Source organism: Pipistrellus kuhlii, unplaced genomic scaffold, assembly GCF_014108245.1.
Source record: "Pipistrellus kuhlii isolate mPipKuh1 unplaced genomic scaffold, mPipKuh1.p scaffold_m20_p_3, whole genome shotgun sequence".
Classification (NCBI taxonomy): Eukaryota; Metazoa; Chordata; class Mammalia; order Chiroptera; family Vespertilionidae; genus Pipistrellus; species Pipistrellus kuhlii.
Window position 1 is genome coordinate 175973473 of NW_023425529.1, and position 17508 is coordinate 175990980.

General features: G+C 33.9%; 1 protein-coding gene across 1 annotated transcript in view; it reads right to left on the reverse strand.

The window, feature by feature from the left end:
- Nucleotides 1–10952: 10952 nt before the first annotated feature.
- The window catches only part of SGCZ (sarcoglycan zeta), a 197633-nt gene continuing 191077 nt past the window's right edge, over nt 10953–17508 (reverse strand). The window contains exon 7 of the mRNA XM_045587786.1: nt 10953–17360. Within this exon, the coding sequence (XP_045443742.1) occupies nt 17169–17360 (192 nt within the window). The 3' untranslated portion in view covers nt 10953–17168. The remainder of the gene's footprint in view (nt 17361–17508) is intronic.

The following is a 17508-nucleotide window of genomic DNA, read 5'->3' on the forward strand; positions in this document are numbered from 1 at the left end:
AAACCCTTCATATATATTTATATTATGATTTTACCTTCTTTCTTTTTTTAAATAAACATATTTTATTGATTTTTTACAGAGAGGAAGGGAGAGAGATAGAGAGCCAGAAACATCGATGAGAGAGAAACATCGACCAGTTGCCTCTTGCATACCCCCTACCGGGGATGGGGATGTGCCATCAACCAAGGTACATGCCCTTGACCGGAATCGAACCTGGGACCTTTCAGTCCGCAGACCGACGCTCTACCACTCAAATCAAACCGGTTTCAGCATGATTTTACCTTCTTTCTTTAATGTATGTCTATAACATTACTTCCGTGGCATCTATGTGCACCATCAGGAAGCCCTTTGTGTTGAGGTCCTTTGAGATGGCAGACTCAGCCATCTCTGACATCTTTCTTGTGGCCCATGGGAGTTAGACACCCTTGAGCCACCATCAGGCAAATGACACCAGGCCGTTAGTCTGACTGGCTCTTCTCATTCTGCTGTTCAGAACAGCTCCAGACAGGCATGGGCCAGGGAGGAAGCTTTAGCCCCTAAGCTTTTCTTGAAGGCACACACCATTTCCCAGGCTCTGTTTTATATTATTAGAGGCCTGGTGCACAGATTTGTGAGGGGTGGGGGGTGGTCCCTCAGCCTGGCCTGTGCCCTCTCACAATTTGGAACCCCTCGGGGGATGTAGCAGTGCACCAAGTGGCATGTGGCCAGGGAGGAGCCCAAGCCGGGGCCGGGTGCCATGCTGCTGTGCTCATCCAGGCCCACTGTGCCTATCGCTGCCACCCAGTAGCGCTACCGCGGAGTTGGGAGAGGCTCCTGCATCCAGCACCAGGGGGCAGCTCCTCCATTGAGCGTCTGCCCCCTGATGGTCAGTGTGCATCATAGCTACTGGTCGACTGGTCATTCCGATTGTTGGTCATAACAGTAGCTTAGGCTTTTATATATATAGCTCTTTTTATACAAGTTCCTTATCATAGGCCCTTCTTGAAAGGCTTAAAGATATTAGAAAAACAATGCTCTGCCTTCTTTCACAAAGACAAAAACAGACACACTGCAACACTGTTTATAGTTTTGATATTACAACAGTGACCAACCCCTTTCCCCTGCCCCAATTACTGAGTCTTCCCTTTGGTTTTCAGGAATGGTTTGCTAATTGTTGCAGATTGAATTCCCTGAATATCAGGTTTTGGTAGCAAGAGCAGCACCCGTGGATTGTTAGACTTTCCAACATGTGTGGTAAAGGAGGCAGAGAGGGGTTTCACTGTGAAGGCCATTTATAGTTGTTTCAATGTGACACAAGTAAGCTGGCCATTTTATTTTATTTTATTTTATTTTATTATTTTATTTTATTTTATATTTTATTTTATTTTATTTTATTATTTTATTTTATTTTATATTTTATTTTATTTTATTTTATTTTATTTTATTTTTTATTTTGTTAATATTTACCCTAGGCTATTTTTTCCATTGATTTTTAGAGGGAGTGGAATGGAGGTGGAGAGACAGAGAAGCGTTAATGTGTGAGAGAGATACATCCATTGGTTGCCTCCCATACACCTCAACAGGGCCAGGGATCAAGACTTCAACCAAGGTATGTGCACAGAAATCAAATCAGGGACCTTTCAGTCTGCAGGCCAATGCTCTATCCACTGAGCCAAATCAGTTAGGGCAAGGCTGGCCCTTTTAAATCCTTCAACAACCAGTAAAACTTTTTTGTATTATTGGATTGATGTTTCCTCTTTTCTAAATGTAATTTGAGGGAGCATATATTTATAAAACTGTACAGATTACTAAAACGAGGAATATAATTTTATTTATTGCTTTATCAGTGTGTTGGGCTTTTCATAGTCTTTGGAATTATAGCTTTTCTTCTGTATCTTTTGCTTGAAGTAGCACTTGGATATCATAATAATGTAAATAAATGTTGTTTTTTTAAATTAGGAACATTTTTCTAAAATAAAACTTATGTATGTATCCTTTTGCAAGGGCATCAGGCATTCTGATTCATTAGGTATGGTATAGAAGCAATAGAATCGTGTTATTCATGCTTATAAATAATGAAACAGACAGAGATTTGGATCAGTGACTAACAGATTATCTGGCTACTGGCTTTCCTTATCTTCAAAGTTGAGTTTATCTTCATTTACCTTTTAACAGGAGAATATTTTTATCAAAGACTACATTTTTACTCTCATAATTCTTTAACAAAAACCTTTCGAGATCTAAATTAAAGGAAAATAAACTAAAAGATGCTCTGGGAAAGCTAATCCTTTAAATATATAATGTAAGGAACGTATTATGAAATAAGAATGGAATAGTAGCATTGCTAGTTGTATATGTTCTTACTAACTGTAAAAATGTCACACTTTCACCAGATTCTCAAGCCTTAGCCCAGATGCAGTCTGAACCTTTATAATGGGGAAACGATGATCAGTTTTAAAACAATTTTTATGTAATATATCACGTCACAGTGTATACCTGTCATAAATACCATCTGTCAAACACTTATAGGCAGACATAGGAGGCTTGGTAAATGTCAAAAAGGCAGTAAGATGAGGGAATCAGAATTCAAACTGGCAGGGTGGCTACACCACATGGAACATTTTTAGGGTACATTGGGAAGTCTTTTATTTTTTTAAAAATAGGAAGTTATCTGAGTATGCTCCTGACCGGTGGCTTGGGAGCATTTCTTTGCACAATGATGTGGATGATTTATGAGAGCAAAGTCTCCGTAGCATTATACTCTGCTGGAAATCTGCAGCAGCATTTCCCGAGATATTCTTCAGGGTGGTGTTTTCTCCAAGGAGGCGTTTTCCTGGATAAATAACTGAGCATTGCTGCACATGTATCTCGGTTTTGAAGTTATTTAGTATATAGTAAAGGCTTTAGCAAATAAAGAAATGTATATGCCTTTTCTTATATGGTTCTTTCTGTGATTTTGTTATTATTGTTGTGCGGTGTTGTTTTGGTTTTTGTCCGTATGCCCCCCTTTTTTTTTTCACACTCTTGTTTATATTTTGTGGGAATAGTGTTCAAGGAAACATACATTTGGACACATAGATTCACTGTGATATAAATTTGCATTAAGGAACTTATATATCAATCTGGTTACAACAGACACAATTTTATCTTCTTCTGCAGGCTGGTTCCTTACAGAAAATTAACTGAAGAAAATGCATATTTACAGAACACTCTCACTTATGAAAAGCAAAAGGCATATTGTTATGGAAGAAATAAGGATCAGTTCACCTTCTGAGTGACCATTTCAATTTGGCATTCACTTTGGTAGATGTTTTGATGCTTTAAAATATAATTTATTTACCTCTATTTTACCAGGGAATATTTTTCTTTCTATAATAAATTATGTTATTACAATGGCAAAATACTTCTATATGTGACACAAAGTTACCATGTTTGACTATAATTTGTACTAAATATTTTTATTTATTAAAAAATGTCAATTTAATATACATTTTAAAACTTTACAATATTATTACATGCATTTATTTTTCTAATAAATCCAACAAAACATATTTCTAAAAGAATACCATAACACTGTATAGAAACATTAATAGGATAAAATATTTTATTATAACAATAATTTAACTAAAGCGATATTTTAAATTAAACTGTACAATATTATATTTTTGGAACAAATGCTTACACAGCTTAAAATTATATAAGGACATTAACTAAACAGATAAAAATTATAGTCTCAGAAAATGGAATTATGTGGTCAAAATTTATTTTTTCTTGTTATCCAAAATATATGGCAATTAATAAATTTTTATTTATATATAAAACTTCATTTTATACAAGGTACTATGTATGCTGAGAAAGTAAAAATGCATCATGATTAAAGAATTTGTAAGGTTTTGAAATAGGATGTTAAAAACAAAACATAATAAAACTCAATAACCAAGAAAAAATATGGCATGATTCCAGTACACAATATATATATATATATACATATATATATATATATATATATATATGTATATATATATATATATATATATAGGCAATGTGTTTTTCTTCAGACAAGGCTTATAATCATGAAATCCAAAGACTTTCATTCATCTTTGTGAAAGTTAGCATAATGTTTCAAAATTTTCCAAAGCAAACTAAGGGTGTGTGTGTATTAGTTAGCTCACATGTTAATTTTGGGTAAGCATAAATATATTTTCTAGTCACAAAGTAATTTCTGTGAAAAACCATATATTTGAGTACATTTGAGTGGTCCAATTTTCAAATAAAAATAGAGCATGCCTTTATTACCAAAGGATAAAAATAAGATGCAACTAATTGTATTATCTATACTTAAGCAATTACTAAGGGAATTCGACTTAAAATGTATTCCTATAACTATTAAAAAAAAACACACCCAATCTTTTATTTTAGAAAGCATTTTTTGTTTTGTTGCATTTGTTAGTGCTTGCAAGTAGGAAATTTGGGTGTTTTAGGTTAGGACCTTTGTGTTGGATTTCCCTGGGTAAAGAAAGGCATCCTGATAATACTTTAATTTATTTGATAAATGTATTTGAGGACAAGTGCAGAGAATTAAATGAAAACTTCTAGGTACCAGATTATTAGCTTAAATACATCTTCCGATTCAGAAGTGCCAACCCATTTAAACAGCGAGTGATTAAACTCTCAACTACCTTCTTTTCTGTTTATTGATTTTAGAGATGATTCTTCTTTTCTGAGGTTATGAAAAAGCAGATTAATCCAGATACTATGAAACGAGAAGGTAAGCCTGTGGAAATTGTATTACTTTGAAGGATGCCATCTGCCTTTTATATATTATTCAACTTGTGCTTTTTAAATATTAGGCCACATGATTTATTTAGTAGTTTTTAGTTCCCAAATTATAATTTATCTCTACTCGCGAGTCTACAAAAAATTTACAATTGATGTCTCCTCGTAAATCTTCAATTTGTTGAAGACCTTGCATTTACAAATAAAGGCTTTGAATTGAAAGCAAATTATGCATTTTAGTGGAAATGATCACCTTTAATCTTTCATTTCCTTTGAGTTTTCAAAATATAATACTATTTTGTTCCTGTAACTTATTCTAATTTTTAACACAGACTGTTTTATGGACAATGACTGATCGCTTTTCTGAAATCAGTAGTCATTTGTGCTCTCTCTGACTACCCATTTGCACATCATTGAAGAAGTTAAAGGTTCAGTAGGACAAAAGCCAAACCCATTGCCCTGCAATTCAGATCAAGTCTTTGCCAGTGCACAGAATGAATAAAATATATTTCCCCACCCTGGCAAATCAATTTAACATAATGTGGAAGATAAAATGCTGATTTTCTTTACATTTTCATTGCATTTCCTACATTTGAAAGAATGTGGCTAGACTATATAAGAAGAACCATACATTTTAGACAATGTACCCACCACATTCAAATTTTGCAAAGGATAAAAACTTATCTTGCATATCATTTTTCAGAGTTTATTCCAATTACTGTTAAATGCTAGAAAAAAATTTTAATAGATTTTTTTTATAATCACATTATCACTTTAATACAATTAGATCAATTTTCAACTTTTAAGAGTGTGAAAATAGAACACAACCATATATAGTCACCTACTAAATGAAATTAACATTTTGACTATAAATATCACAAAATGAAAACAGAGAAAGATAAAGAGGGGAAGACATGTTAAATTAGTTTTATTTCCATTTCCTGATTTTCAAGTGGATTTTCAACCCTTGTGACCATGAATATGGACAGGTGATTATTTTGGGACCTATTAACAAAATAATTTCTAAAAAAAATTATCAAATAACACTTAAGTATCAGTTCTCAGAAGTAATGTGAATGTTTTTTAGAAGTCTAGAGGATACCTGGTTTTTTGGTTGTACCCATTCAGGTTGTGGTAAAAATACAGTAGGCCAATTTTCCTTAAAGAGGGTGGGAAGTTCTTGGATCAGTCTATTACTGAGGCTTGGAATCTATTTTAAGAATCACCATTGACAGTAAGTATAGCTCTAAGCTGAACTGACCCATCTTGCAAAACCATAGTTCCTGTACCACAAATGGTGGTTATCTCTAAGTTGCTACTATTGAAAACAGGTCTGATTCAATTGTTTCTCTGTTTTAATTGTTTTTATCAATAGGTATCTCCATGCATTTTTGTATGATAGCTATGATAAGGTAATGATGCAACATTATAACAAGATGTAATCAAGGAAATGAGGTGGCTGTGAAAAATTCATAAAATCTAAAGTTCCTGAGTTGGAAAATTTTCTGGCCAAAAATCTCTAATTTTTTGTATGCATGTAAAATTGAATATTGGAACTTGCAAATATTATACCATCTTTAGGGCCAATCAATATGTTTTACCATGAAGATTTGTCATACTATACTCTGAGGGCTTCCAAAAAGAAAATATTAGGATGCTCAATTTTAAAAGAATACTTTATCCAAACTCTTACCCTACTTATATGATTCTACTTTTTCTTAGGGGCACATGCCCAAGGTATAGTCTCATAATTTAGTATGTTCAGTAATAAATGATTTTAAAATGCCTCAGAACAATTCAAGATATTAAGATTGATAATTTTAGTCAATCATTATAGATTTGCCTGATGGAAATAATCTAGTTTAACTAACCAGGACAACCTAGCAAATTTATGTTGAAACTATAAATATAATATTTCAGAGTAATGTAAGTACACTGACAACAAATTTATTCCAGAGAGAAATAACCTGCTTTACTTTTTTGTTTTTTAGATTTTATAAATCCATCATGTAATAATACTTAGGTTGACTTTATAGCAAACTTACTCTAATAGACACATCAAGAGGTAAAGCAACTTACATCATTGGACATAACATGAACAACACTGAGGTCACAAGCATTTTGTAAGGGTAAAAATCCAGAGTAAATATGGCTTCCTGATAGGATATGATTGCACAATGAATTAACAATCTTTTTGCTTTTCATAATATCAAGGCTTATACTTCTTATTAAAATACCATTTGGAGATTTATCTTTAGGAGGGACTCATTCATAGGAAATACATTTTTTTTTTTTAGATGCCGAGTAATGCATCTTATTCACACCCAAAACAACATAATTTCCCACATGCACCCAGGAGGAAAAATCAATAGGAATAAAGGACTGCATTAAAAGAGAGTGTGTCTGAGGCCAAACATGGACCCTTACATGTGGTTATGATTAAAATTGTGATCTCAATTTATGACTTAGAATGCAACTGTAGATTGAATTGCAATGAATGTTTGTTTATTCTTGCTTTACATATCTTCAGGTACACAATTGTTTATATTATTGAAACTCAAGATAATGTTCCTAGTCATTGTTCCCAGGGATATTTTCCTGATTGACTCCTGGTATTCAAGTGGTTGGGTTGACATTCTACCACACCACCTAGAAAATGTAATCATTTTCATGACTTGAAATGGTAAGATTCTCTTCTTAAAGTGCTTATCATAGTGAGGCAGACAAACCCTGTCACTATCTCCTTGCGTATTTTCTTCAGAGAACTTTTCACATTATGTCATTATCTTATTAATGTCTACATTGTCAGTGGTCTGGTCTGCATCCCCCAGCAAGCCCGGAAGTTCTACAAGAGTCCCAGCCTTCTCTGTCTCTCTTTAGCTGATCACTGTTTGTTTACCAGTGGATAGAGTAGTAGAACAGTAGCTGACAGACACAGATACTTGTTACCATTTATTAAATAAATGAGCAAATGAATGCATTAAATTTTAATAAAAAATTATAATAGGTTGATGTGGAACCTATTATAACCTCTCCAAAACACAGCTTTCTGATCTATAAAACAGGGACTAATTAAATGTATCCAAGATAGCTGAGTTTATAATTAAAAAGAATATAAATTAATTATTCTTAATTCAGTATAGAATAAATAATATATAATTCATTTATGTTAGTTCATTTGCTCCTACCTTTGAAAAGTAGATATCACCCAGATAATCCCACTGTGTTTTTTAATTATATAATGGGCCATAATTATTAAATGCACCTCTATTCCTTATTTCCTCATTTCAGTCCATTGCTCTATATGTACTGAGCTGAAAACTCTTGAGGTCAAATCACTGCTAACATGGACCTCATGCATTTCAAGGACTCCGGATCCTTTGCTATTGTTGATGACATGCCACTCTTCCTGAGAGAATGGATTTAGTTCTAGAATCAGACTCAATACAATGTTTTATATTAGTAGCCTTTTCAATTGGCTAGAGTTGGCTTGCAAGGTGAAACCCAGGTACAATCACAGATGAAGTTTCAACCTTTCACATTCAAAGCAACTCAGAAATTAGAATCCGATTTGTTGACTTCTAGTTTGCTGATGCCCCTTTTAAAAAATCAAATCCATTTTACTTATGGGAATTTTATTACTTCAAGATGGATAATGGATCACAGTAAAAATAATTAAAGAGGTCAAATAATGAGATGCAAAAGGAAATGTATATTAATTCTTTTAATATTTTACTTTGAAGTTTCAATTACTATTTAATGAATCTACATTGTTATATTAGTGCTGTTCTTTGAGACTATACCTAAAGTTTATTTTTTCTGGACTGTCAGACTTCCTTTAAACAGTGTCTTCATATAATGTGCCACTCGTTCAAACCATAGTGGAATGCCATTGTCAGTTATAAATTCATGATAGCCCATAATATCTAATTGGGTAATGAGATTGACCCAATTAAAATAATATTATATATTTCTAGATTTTTGGCTAGGTCTTTCTTTGGCTTTATAATTCTTTAGTTAACTTTTAGAACAATAGGTAACTTTCCTCATGATATTGCAAAGCTCTTCATTCTGGAGGCCAGTGAATTCAGAATCTTCTACCAAGTTGTAAACAGAAGGAAAACACGGAGTTCATCATGCTATTAAAATGTCAATGGTGGAGAATTTTGCCAAGATGTTTCATCTACAATACTTTCCCAATGTTTACTCTTCAACATTTCTTGCTGAATTCATCAATAGATACTATTTACTAAAAGGCTAATGTGCAAATCGACCAAACCGAAAAATGACTGCCCATTATGCTGTGCACTGACCACCAGAGGGAAGATGCTCAATGCAGGAGCTGCCCCCTTGTGGTCAGTGCACTCCCACAAGGGGAGCATCACTCAGGCAGAGCCAGGCTCGCTGCTAGGGAGCCTGGTGGCGGCGGTTGGAGCCTCTCCTGCTGCAGCCTAAGGTTGTCCGACTGATGGCTTAGGCCCGCTGCCCCTAGGGAACAGGCCTGAGCCATCACTCGGACATCCCCGAGGGCTCCAAAACTGCAACAGGGTGCAGGCGAGGCTGAAGGACCACCTCCGAGTGCATGAATTTCATAACTGGGCCTCTAGTAGTTATATAAAAGACAGAAGTATTATATAATAAGATAAACTGTATAATTTATATACTAAGTGCACTATATATTTGGAAAATATCTGTCAAAATATCAAATGCTTTAGGTCTATGCCATTTATGTTTGATGTTTTAAACATCTGGCAAAGTTTATAGACATTTGAGTTAATTTATGTATATTTTAATGGTTTATAATTATGGATCAATTGCAATTCTCATATATTGCAACATAGTAAGCAATTCCAACATCTTATATTATATAATTAATAAGTGAATAGAAAAAAAGCATTTTTAAATAAAATAATTCTTTAAGGCACTGTATTTTCTTTACTGATCCATAAATATTTAAGCAACAAATAATTTAGATTTAACATAAAAATATATTCTGAAGTAGTATATATTTTTCCCTATAATAATAATAGCTTATGCCACTTCCCTTTAAATATCTGGCTTTCAGAAAACATAAATGTTTCTTAACATTCAACATATTAACTAGTTTTTGCTTTAGTGACAAAACTTTTGGTCTTTTTTCTTTTCTAAAAAACTTCCTTTAATTTCTTTTTTCTGTTTTAAGGATTACTCTATGCTGTAAAAAATTAATATTCTTTCTGAAAACAGGTGAAATATTAAAAAAAATAAATGATTAGTACATAGAAACACATTAAATCAGCTAAAATCATATCTGCAATGCAATTTAATCTTATATTTAACTATATACAATATAAGATACTAAACATTCTTTTTGAACAAAGTGAATATATTCATTTTATTTTAAAAATTTATATCCACTACTGGAATAAAATGAGTAGATTGTCTGGTTCTGATAAAAAGTTTAGTATATATTTGTAAGGTGCAATTAAATCTTTCCTTTATTGCATAGTGTTTCTTTTTTTTAGTATCAATGGGATTACTTTGACTGGTAAAGAAATCAGGGTCACAATTTATACTTTCAGTAATTTCAAGTGATTCCCTTTTTGAGTTAGAATAATTTTTTACTAGCAGAATACATTTGACTTTTAAAATAACTAGTGAATACTGGAAAGCAAGATTTTTTCATTACTATAAACCTTATTTTTATGGCAAGAATTATTCTTTATTGAGAGAGATAAAAATGTTAGAAAAATGTGACTTCCCTTTAAAATTTGTCATGTGACACAAAGAGGGCAATCTTCTACCTGATAATTAGAAGAAGCTACAGCAACATTTAGAGTTCCCAGAAATGCTATTTTCTGTTCTATCAGCGATAAGCCAAAGTTCTGAAAACACGAAGATAAAGTTACATTGGAATTATCTGACATATCCACCCCAACCTTCACTCTCCAATACCCCACTTCACAAGATAAAAAAGTTTACTAAAAGAAGTCATTATATGGATGGTAAATGGTCTGAGTATCTGCTGGAAATAAGCATGCATGTGTCTGGTTGCTTATTAGAACCATCCCAGACTTTGCTGGAGAATATATAGGGTGTTCCCCAAAATGTGTACACATACTTTGATTCATCATAAAGGCAGTCTTTCTTAAAATATATTTAATTTTCAAAATTGAGCTATCAGCTGTTGAAGTGTATATACATTTTTTGGGGGGGACACCCTGTATATGATTTCTCAAAATAATGCTCTCATTTATTTTCCTCTTAGAATTAAATTTGAAAGATTTTTGTGAGGAGTGTAAATGATTCTGATTTTGTTCCCTCCACCCCCTAATATCTGGACTACAGTATATAGATATTTGGGCTGTAGAGAAAAAAAACAATGATCATGACATAAAAACACACACAACATCTTCCAATGGATACTTTTGCTCTTTTGGAACCTCTGAGAAATAATGTCACTCTCAAAGCATGGAACATATTGGACTGGGAATTCTCTCTCTAAAAGGTAAAGGTGTGCTGGTTCTTGATATTTTGAATGTAACAAAGAAATGAAGAAATACAACATTATCCAAGTAAATTTACAATTAGTATGTGTTTATATTCACTGTTGAATGTGAATGTGTATTTATGTGTGATGATATACATCTATGTGGAGAGGTGTGAATGAGCAAATGGCATCTACCTAGTATTATCCCCAAAAGTCACAAACTATTAGCTAATCATCTCGTTAAGTGTAGTCACTGTTACTTTTAAATCGATTTCAATTCTTTAGATTCATTGATCATACTATGTTTAAGAGGAACATATGTTCAGATTTTCATGAGAAGCATCTTTATCAAGTATAAATTTATAAATTAAATTAAAATTGTTAAAGTATGTATCCTAATCAAATTGATATTTTAAAACACATCATTGAAAAGGTCTCTGTTCCCTACAAATACTCATTTCCCTTCTTTATGAACTTTTCTCAACAAAATAAATGAAATGATAGCATATGAGTATTGATCCTCTTTGTTGACTATCACATTTAATCATGGTTACACAGTAGCACCAAAATTAGGACAAAAATACAAGAATTACAGGAGAGATCTTAAATGATATGAGCTCATTGCATGCATCTAAGGTCTCATTTTCTGAGGAAAAGAAGTTTCCAACTCTCAGACTTTGTGCATTTTCTCCCAAAAGAAATAGAGCCCACTCTGCCCAGAACTAAACAAAAGATACAATAGACTGATTTTTGAATAGATATGTTATCTACAGTTTATGGAACTGATAGTCCATTTAAATAGAAAAAGATAGATTTTTTACATAAAGCAAGATCGAGTACAAAAGCACAGCTTTTGTAATTTTGGTAATATTGCAATTTTACAAACATATTGCATAGTGTGTGTAAGAAAATAGTTCCATTTGTCATATGTACACGAGAAAACATTTACATGAAAATTACAAAACAAAATAAATGAATAGTGGACCTGGTTTAAAGAATCGTATAAAACGAGACACCGAAACACAAAATTACACATCTCCATTGTTAGCGAATGTCCTTGCACATTGTTAACCCTGTTTGGCTCTCATTTATAAATATTCAAACAAATGAGATATTAAGAACGCAAAAACAAAAAGAATCACGGTTCATTATACCTCATTTCCTTTAGTGTTTTTCATTGACTTTCTCAAAGATTGGAATCTCTTCCATCAACATAAAAAATAGCCCTGTGGTTCTGAAAGTATTTCAAATTAATTATATTCTCCAAGGAATTTTTAGCAAGCAAGGAAAGTGTAAACTCAGCTCAGTAAATCCATCTTGGGCCCATGTGGGGATATAGTCTTTACATACTGGTTTTGTGGATAACAAGGATTTTATTACGCATGTATAAAAGATAAGTGGACTACACTAAGAAACACTTCCTTCTAAAACAAAAGCATTAATTTATCATCAACAGCTCCGAATCTGGCAAGGAGAATGTTTACTACCTCACATTCTAATTATAAGCCCTGCTATTAATTTGAATAAATTAGTAGAAGCAGCAGTGTTTTAGAGTTCAATATAATAGAAATCTCAATCTTTGGTCTTTGAGATTGAAACAACTAATGAACTGCAATATTAAACAATATGAATAACAATGTTCAGGGAGGACATTTATTTGTTTATGATTGTTTTAAAAGAATAAAAGGACAATGTTATTTTACTTATGATATTTTGCAATATTCATTACTATAATGTATAAGAGGATAGAAAATAAGTATCTCTAAAAAGGCTCACATGAGCAGTTTTAACTAGACCAAAGCTACTGAAAGAAGGTGACAAGACCTCACTAATATACAACTGAACTGTGCGTTTGCTTTGCTGGCTATATAGAATTTGGCCATTAAATAGCATTAACTACAACAGTTTAGTATTATGATGTTGACATGACCTGCTATAAAATTTAGCCACGTAAATGCATTAAACACTCAAAAAAAGCCCTCTACCTATTGCTGCCTCATTCAGAGATATCATTTTTGCTATGGCATAATTCATTAAAGTTTTATTGTATCAAATGCCAATTTTACAAAATGATTCAGATGTTAGAATTACATAGGAATTTTGAATGGCATATTATAAAAAATTTAGCAATTGACCTTTTTGATCAAATTACCTTTAGAAACACACAATGGTTTTTGGTTTGATTTAATAAATAATAATAGAATGACCGACAGGGTATTAACATTTGGTAAATGTTTCCATTATTTCCCTAAATAGTCATTTTCATAAGATCCAAATACATTCTTTTCCTTTTGAAGGTCAGCCAAATTACTGAAACCTGTCAAAAAAGCATTATTTTTTAAAAGATACATTAATGTTCCAATGGTAAGAGCAAAAAAGAGAGCATAGAAAACAAAGGAATAGGGAGCAGCATGCTGGAAGATTTGCATTTCAACATTTATAAGCAACATGTTAAGTAAGGTACAGAGGAGATGAATGATGCCAGTTTAGACTGTGCTACTGAATTCAAGATTACTGAGTCTCAAGTGAACCAATTAAATTTAGAGTTGAAAATAACAACAACAAAAAATCCTCCTAGTTTGATATACCCCTTTCACAGACAAGTAAGCTCTGGCCAAGATAATTAATTATATTTCTTTAGGTCACATGAGTAGGGGAGCAGAACTAGAATTAGAACTTGTGGCTATATTTTCAAAGGTTTGGGATACCAACTCTAAGATTTTCAGGTTAATGTAAATTTTGGAGCATTTTTAAAAATTCTTTGATAAATACTTTTGTACCAGATTATAAAGCTTATGATTCATAACCTAAAACAAACAAACAAAAACAGGATAAAGCAGTATAGGATAGACATCTTAGTGATATAGAGCAAAAGAAACATGAAATTTGAAAGTGTATTTTTTTTGGAAGTATCTTACTGAAATATTCTGGGGGGGGAAAAGTGTTTGTCGTCTTGCTTCTTTTCCTTTAAATTACTTGAGTTTAGGATGTAAATGCCAAGAGTAGTCCCTTTCCTTCCCTTCTCCTTCCTATTTTACCTGCCTGCCTTCTTCCCTCTCCCTTCCTGCTGTCCATAGCTAAGCTAAATGTAAAATTTAGGGTTCATGTACTATATTTAATCATTGTTTTTCTGAGTTTGATTGAGAAAAGATTAAATTTGCAACAAAATAAACTTGACTCTATTTCCATATGTTGTGATGTAAAAATGGTACTGGAAACAAAGACAATGAATCTGCCTGGGTGGTCTGCAATGGAGGGAGTGCTTTATATTAGGAAGGAATCAAATCTTTGTAAGAAAGTGAAGGACTTTTAAGAGCAGTCTTCCATGTCTTCAACAGAAGCTCGAACTCTGCACCTGAGTCTATACATAGAAACTAAGGAATGTAAAGCAGCCAGTCACCGATTATTTGGTATTGGAGAGGAAAGCCATCTGTATCAACATTTTTTCCTACTACATTGAACAGATATGTTTACATCATCTAGACATATGATGTAAATCTCAATCTCTTAGCTTATATATTTCTTTTTAATTATTTCTATAACATTTTAGAACATATTTGAATTCAAACATTAATAGCCCCTCACTAGATTGGTTTTTTACAGGGTTTTATCTCCTCACTCTTTTCATCTGTTCTCCTCTTATGACATAATCTAACATTTCTGTGGCCCCTTCTACCTCCTGTAATATTTGCTCTTGAAATCAGAACATGTTTGAGGTGGAAGGAATCTCAAGAGACCATGTGATTCAATACTTTTGTTGCAAAGTTGAGTAAACAGAAGCTTGGAGATTTCCCCAGATGCCTAAATCAGCTCATGATCGGTAAAATTCAGTAGAAGACAGAGCTGAGATTTGAAACACAGCTAATTACTAATAAAAGAAAACCTGTTACCTTCTGATTAAGAACCCTTCTAGTTGTTTAATTTAAGGTGTTTTCAACTTAAATATGATTCAAATGAATAAGTAGTGTTTTCTGAAAAAGTCTGTAACAGTAATTAGCATTCATAATTTCTCAAAATTTCTTGTGTTGTACTTTGTATTAGTTTATTGCAGAAAACATAGGAGAATGTCTCATGTTGAATTCTAATATTTTAACTTATATAAATTGAAGTCTTATGTTCTGATATGACTTTTAAACAATAGCAGTAATAGCATATCTTAATCCTTCCTCCAATGTTGACTTAAAGCTTTACTTAAGAAATCCCAAACACAAGTTAAATTCTCTTTTAAAAGTAATAAGACTGCTTCTGCTGAGTATAGAATGTATTGAATGAAATGGAGCTCTCTCAGTTATTTGATATGATGGATCATGCAAAGAAAATGATTCTGGCTAAATCATTCACTCTGTTGCTTACATTACCTGTTTTCCTGCTTCCTCTACCACAATAACCTCAACAAGTCTCACTGTCCCACTTGTCTCTGTGCTGTGGAGGCCTGAACTCCAGTGTCTACAGTCAGGGTTCCTCAGAATGAAGCTCCCATGCACCTGGATCCATGTTCATGGGACAGCCTGGGAAGGTTGGTTGATATATGAAAATTAAGGACTTACCTTATAGTAATCAAGTCATTGTCCCCATAATACAAAATGTTTAATACAATTTGACATTCTTGGATTCTGTAAGGTTCAAAAAATTTGAATTACGGGGTGTTGCGATAAATGAACCTACAGTGTTCCAGTGTGTTTCAGAGGCTAATTTACAAAAAGAAGCAGTGAAGAATGGAAGAAACTATGATTTCTGGTAGGAGGGCAGCGTAAGTGTCTGACAAAAGTCAACGTTAAGGGCGAAAGAACAAATTCCTTAAAATATGGATCTAATGATGCAAACACATTTTCAACATTAGTTAACATTTGTATTTCTTTTACTATTTGAGCAGGGATTTTAAATTTAGTTTCTACTGTCCTTAAATATTGATCTCCAGTGGGAAAAAAAATACATAGATCTACCTCTGAAGATGATATTCCAGTGGAAAGTGAATCCATTCTCAGCACTATGCAGCACATTAGTTTCATTTATTTAGAGGATGTTTGAATTTATCAGTCAGAGTCAAGTGTAAAGTGAATGGTGCAAACAAAAATTGTACCATTAGAACCTCCATGTGACAAATAGTCTGTGGACCCACACCACCTGTATGGCCCTCTTAATCCTACCTTATATCGCAATAAATTAGATGTTTTGCTAAAAGTAAATATGTCACATGCAATAGCCAAGTAAATACTACATAAGGACATTGAGACCTGACAAGTGGCAGCATGGTGACCTATGGTTCATTCTGTAAAATATATTGCTGAGTGCTTTTAAAATGAGCTCATGTACAAAATCCTTGACATAGTAGACAAAGAGTACCAACACATTGAATTGAAAGAAACAAAACTCAGGGTGGGATTCTGTCTTGTTTTGTTAAAAAAACAACAACTATGTATCGAATTTTTAGTTTTTAGTAAAGCAACCATTACATAATGCTTTAACATTTTAAAATTCTTGGGGGGGGGGAGGTGGTAGAGGGGAGCATGTACATCTAAAAAGATGAATGGAAAATTGTGCTTTCAGACCGCAGCGTTAGTTTTCTCACAGGGTTAACCGTTCCCTCTTGCCATCGGACACTGGGCATTGCATCCGTGTAGCGGTCCTATGTGCCGTGGGTATCCAGGTCCTGCAAAAAAAAAATCTAAAACCGTGTGCTTCACTTCATGTAGCAAAGGCACCTATGTTATTCTCCCTTTGAGCCGAAGGTGTGTGATCCAGGTTTCCTGCTGGGGAGTTTCAGCTGTCCTGCCACTCACCCTCCGTGCTGAGCGGTGCAGTCCCTCACAGGAGCAGGTGGCAGCTGGCCTGTGGACCACTCGCAGCAGCTCTGGACCGATCACAAGGGAAACCGAGCAGAACCGTGAAGCAGACAGACGGGAACAAAAGGCTATTCTGGTGTGAGGAGGAGGCATCGGTCCCTTCAGCTCCACAGGCAGACGCTGCTGCTGAACTGGCAGGTGGAGCCCAGGCCGGCCGGGGACAGGTACAGTTTGCCGTTGGGGCAGACGCACAGTTCGTACACGGTCTGCCGGGTGCTGGAAGAGCTGGGGGATGAGGAGAAGGAACCGGTGGGCAGGTTTCCCAGCCGAATGGTGTCCGCGTTCAAAAATATCTATGGGGGAGGAAATTGCATTTTAATTCAGGGTCGCATTCTCCAGTGCTCAGAGCTTTGCAACACGGCCTGGTGAGAAAGACCTGACAACAAGCAACACTTACTGGTCCAGCTGCCCTTGAGAGGGAGGCAACTGTCTATGGAGATC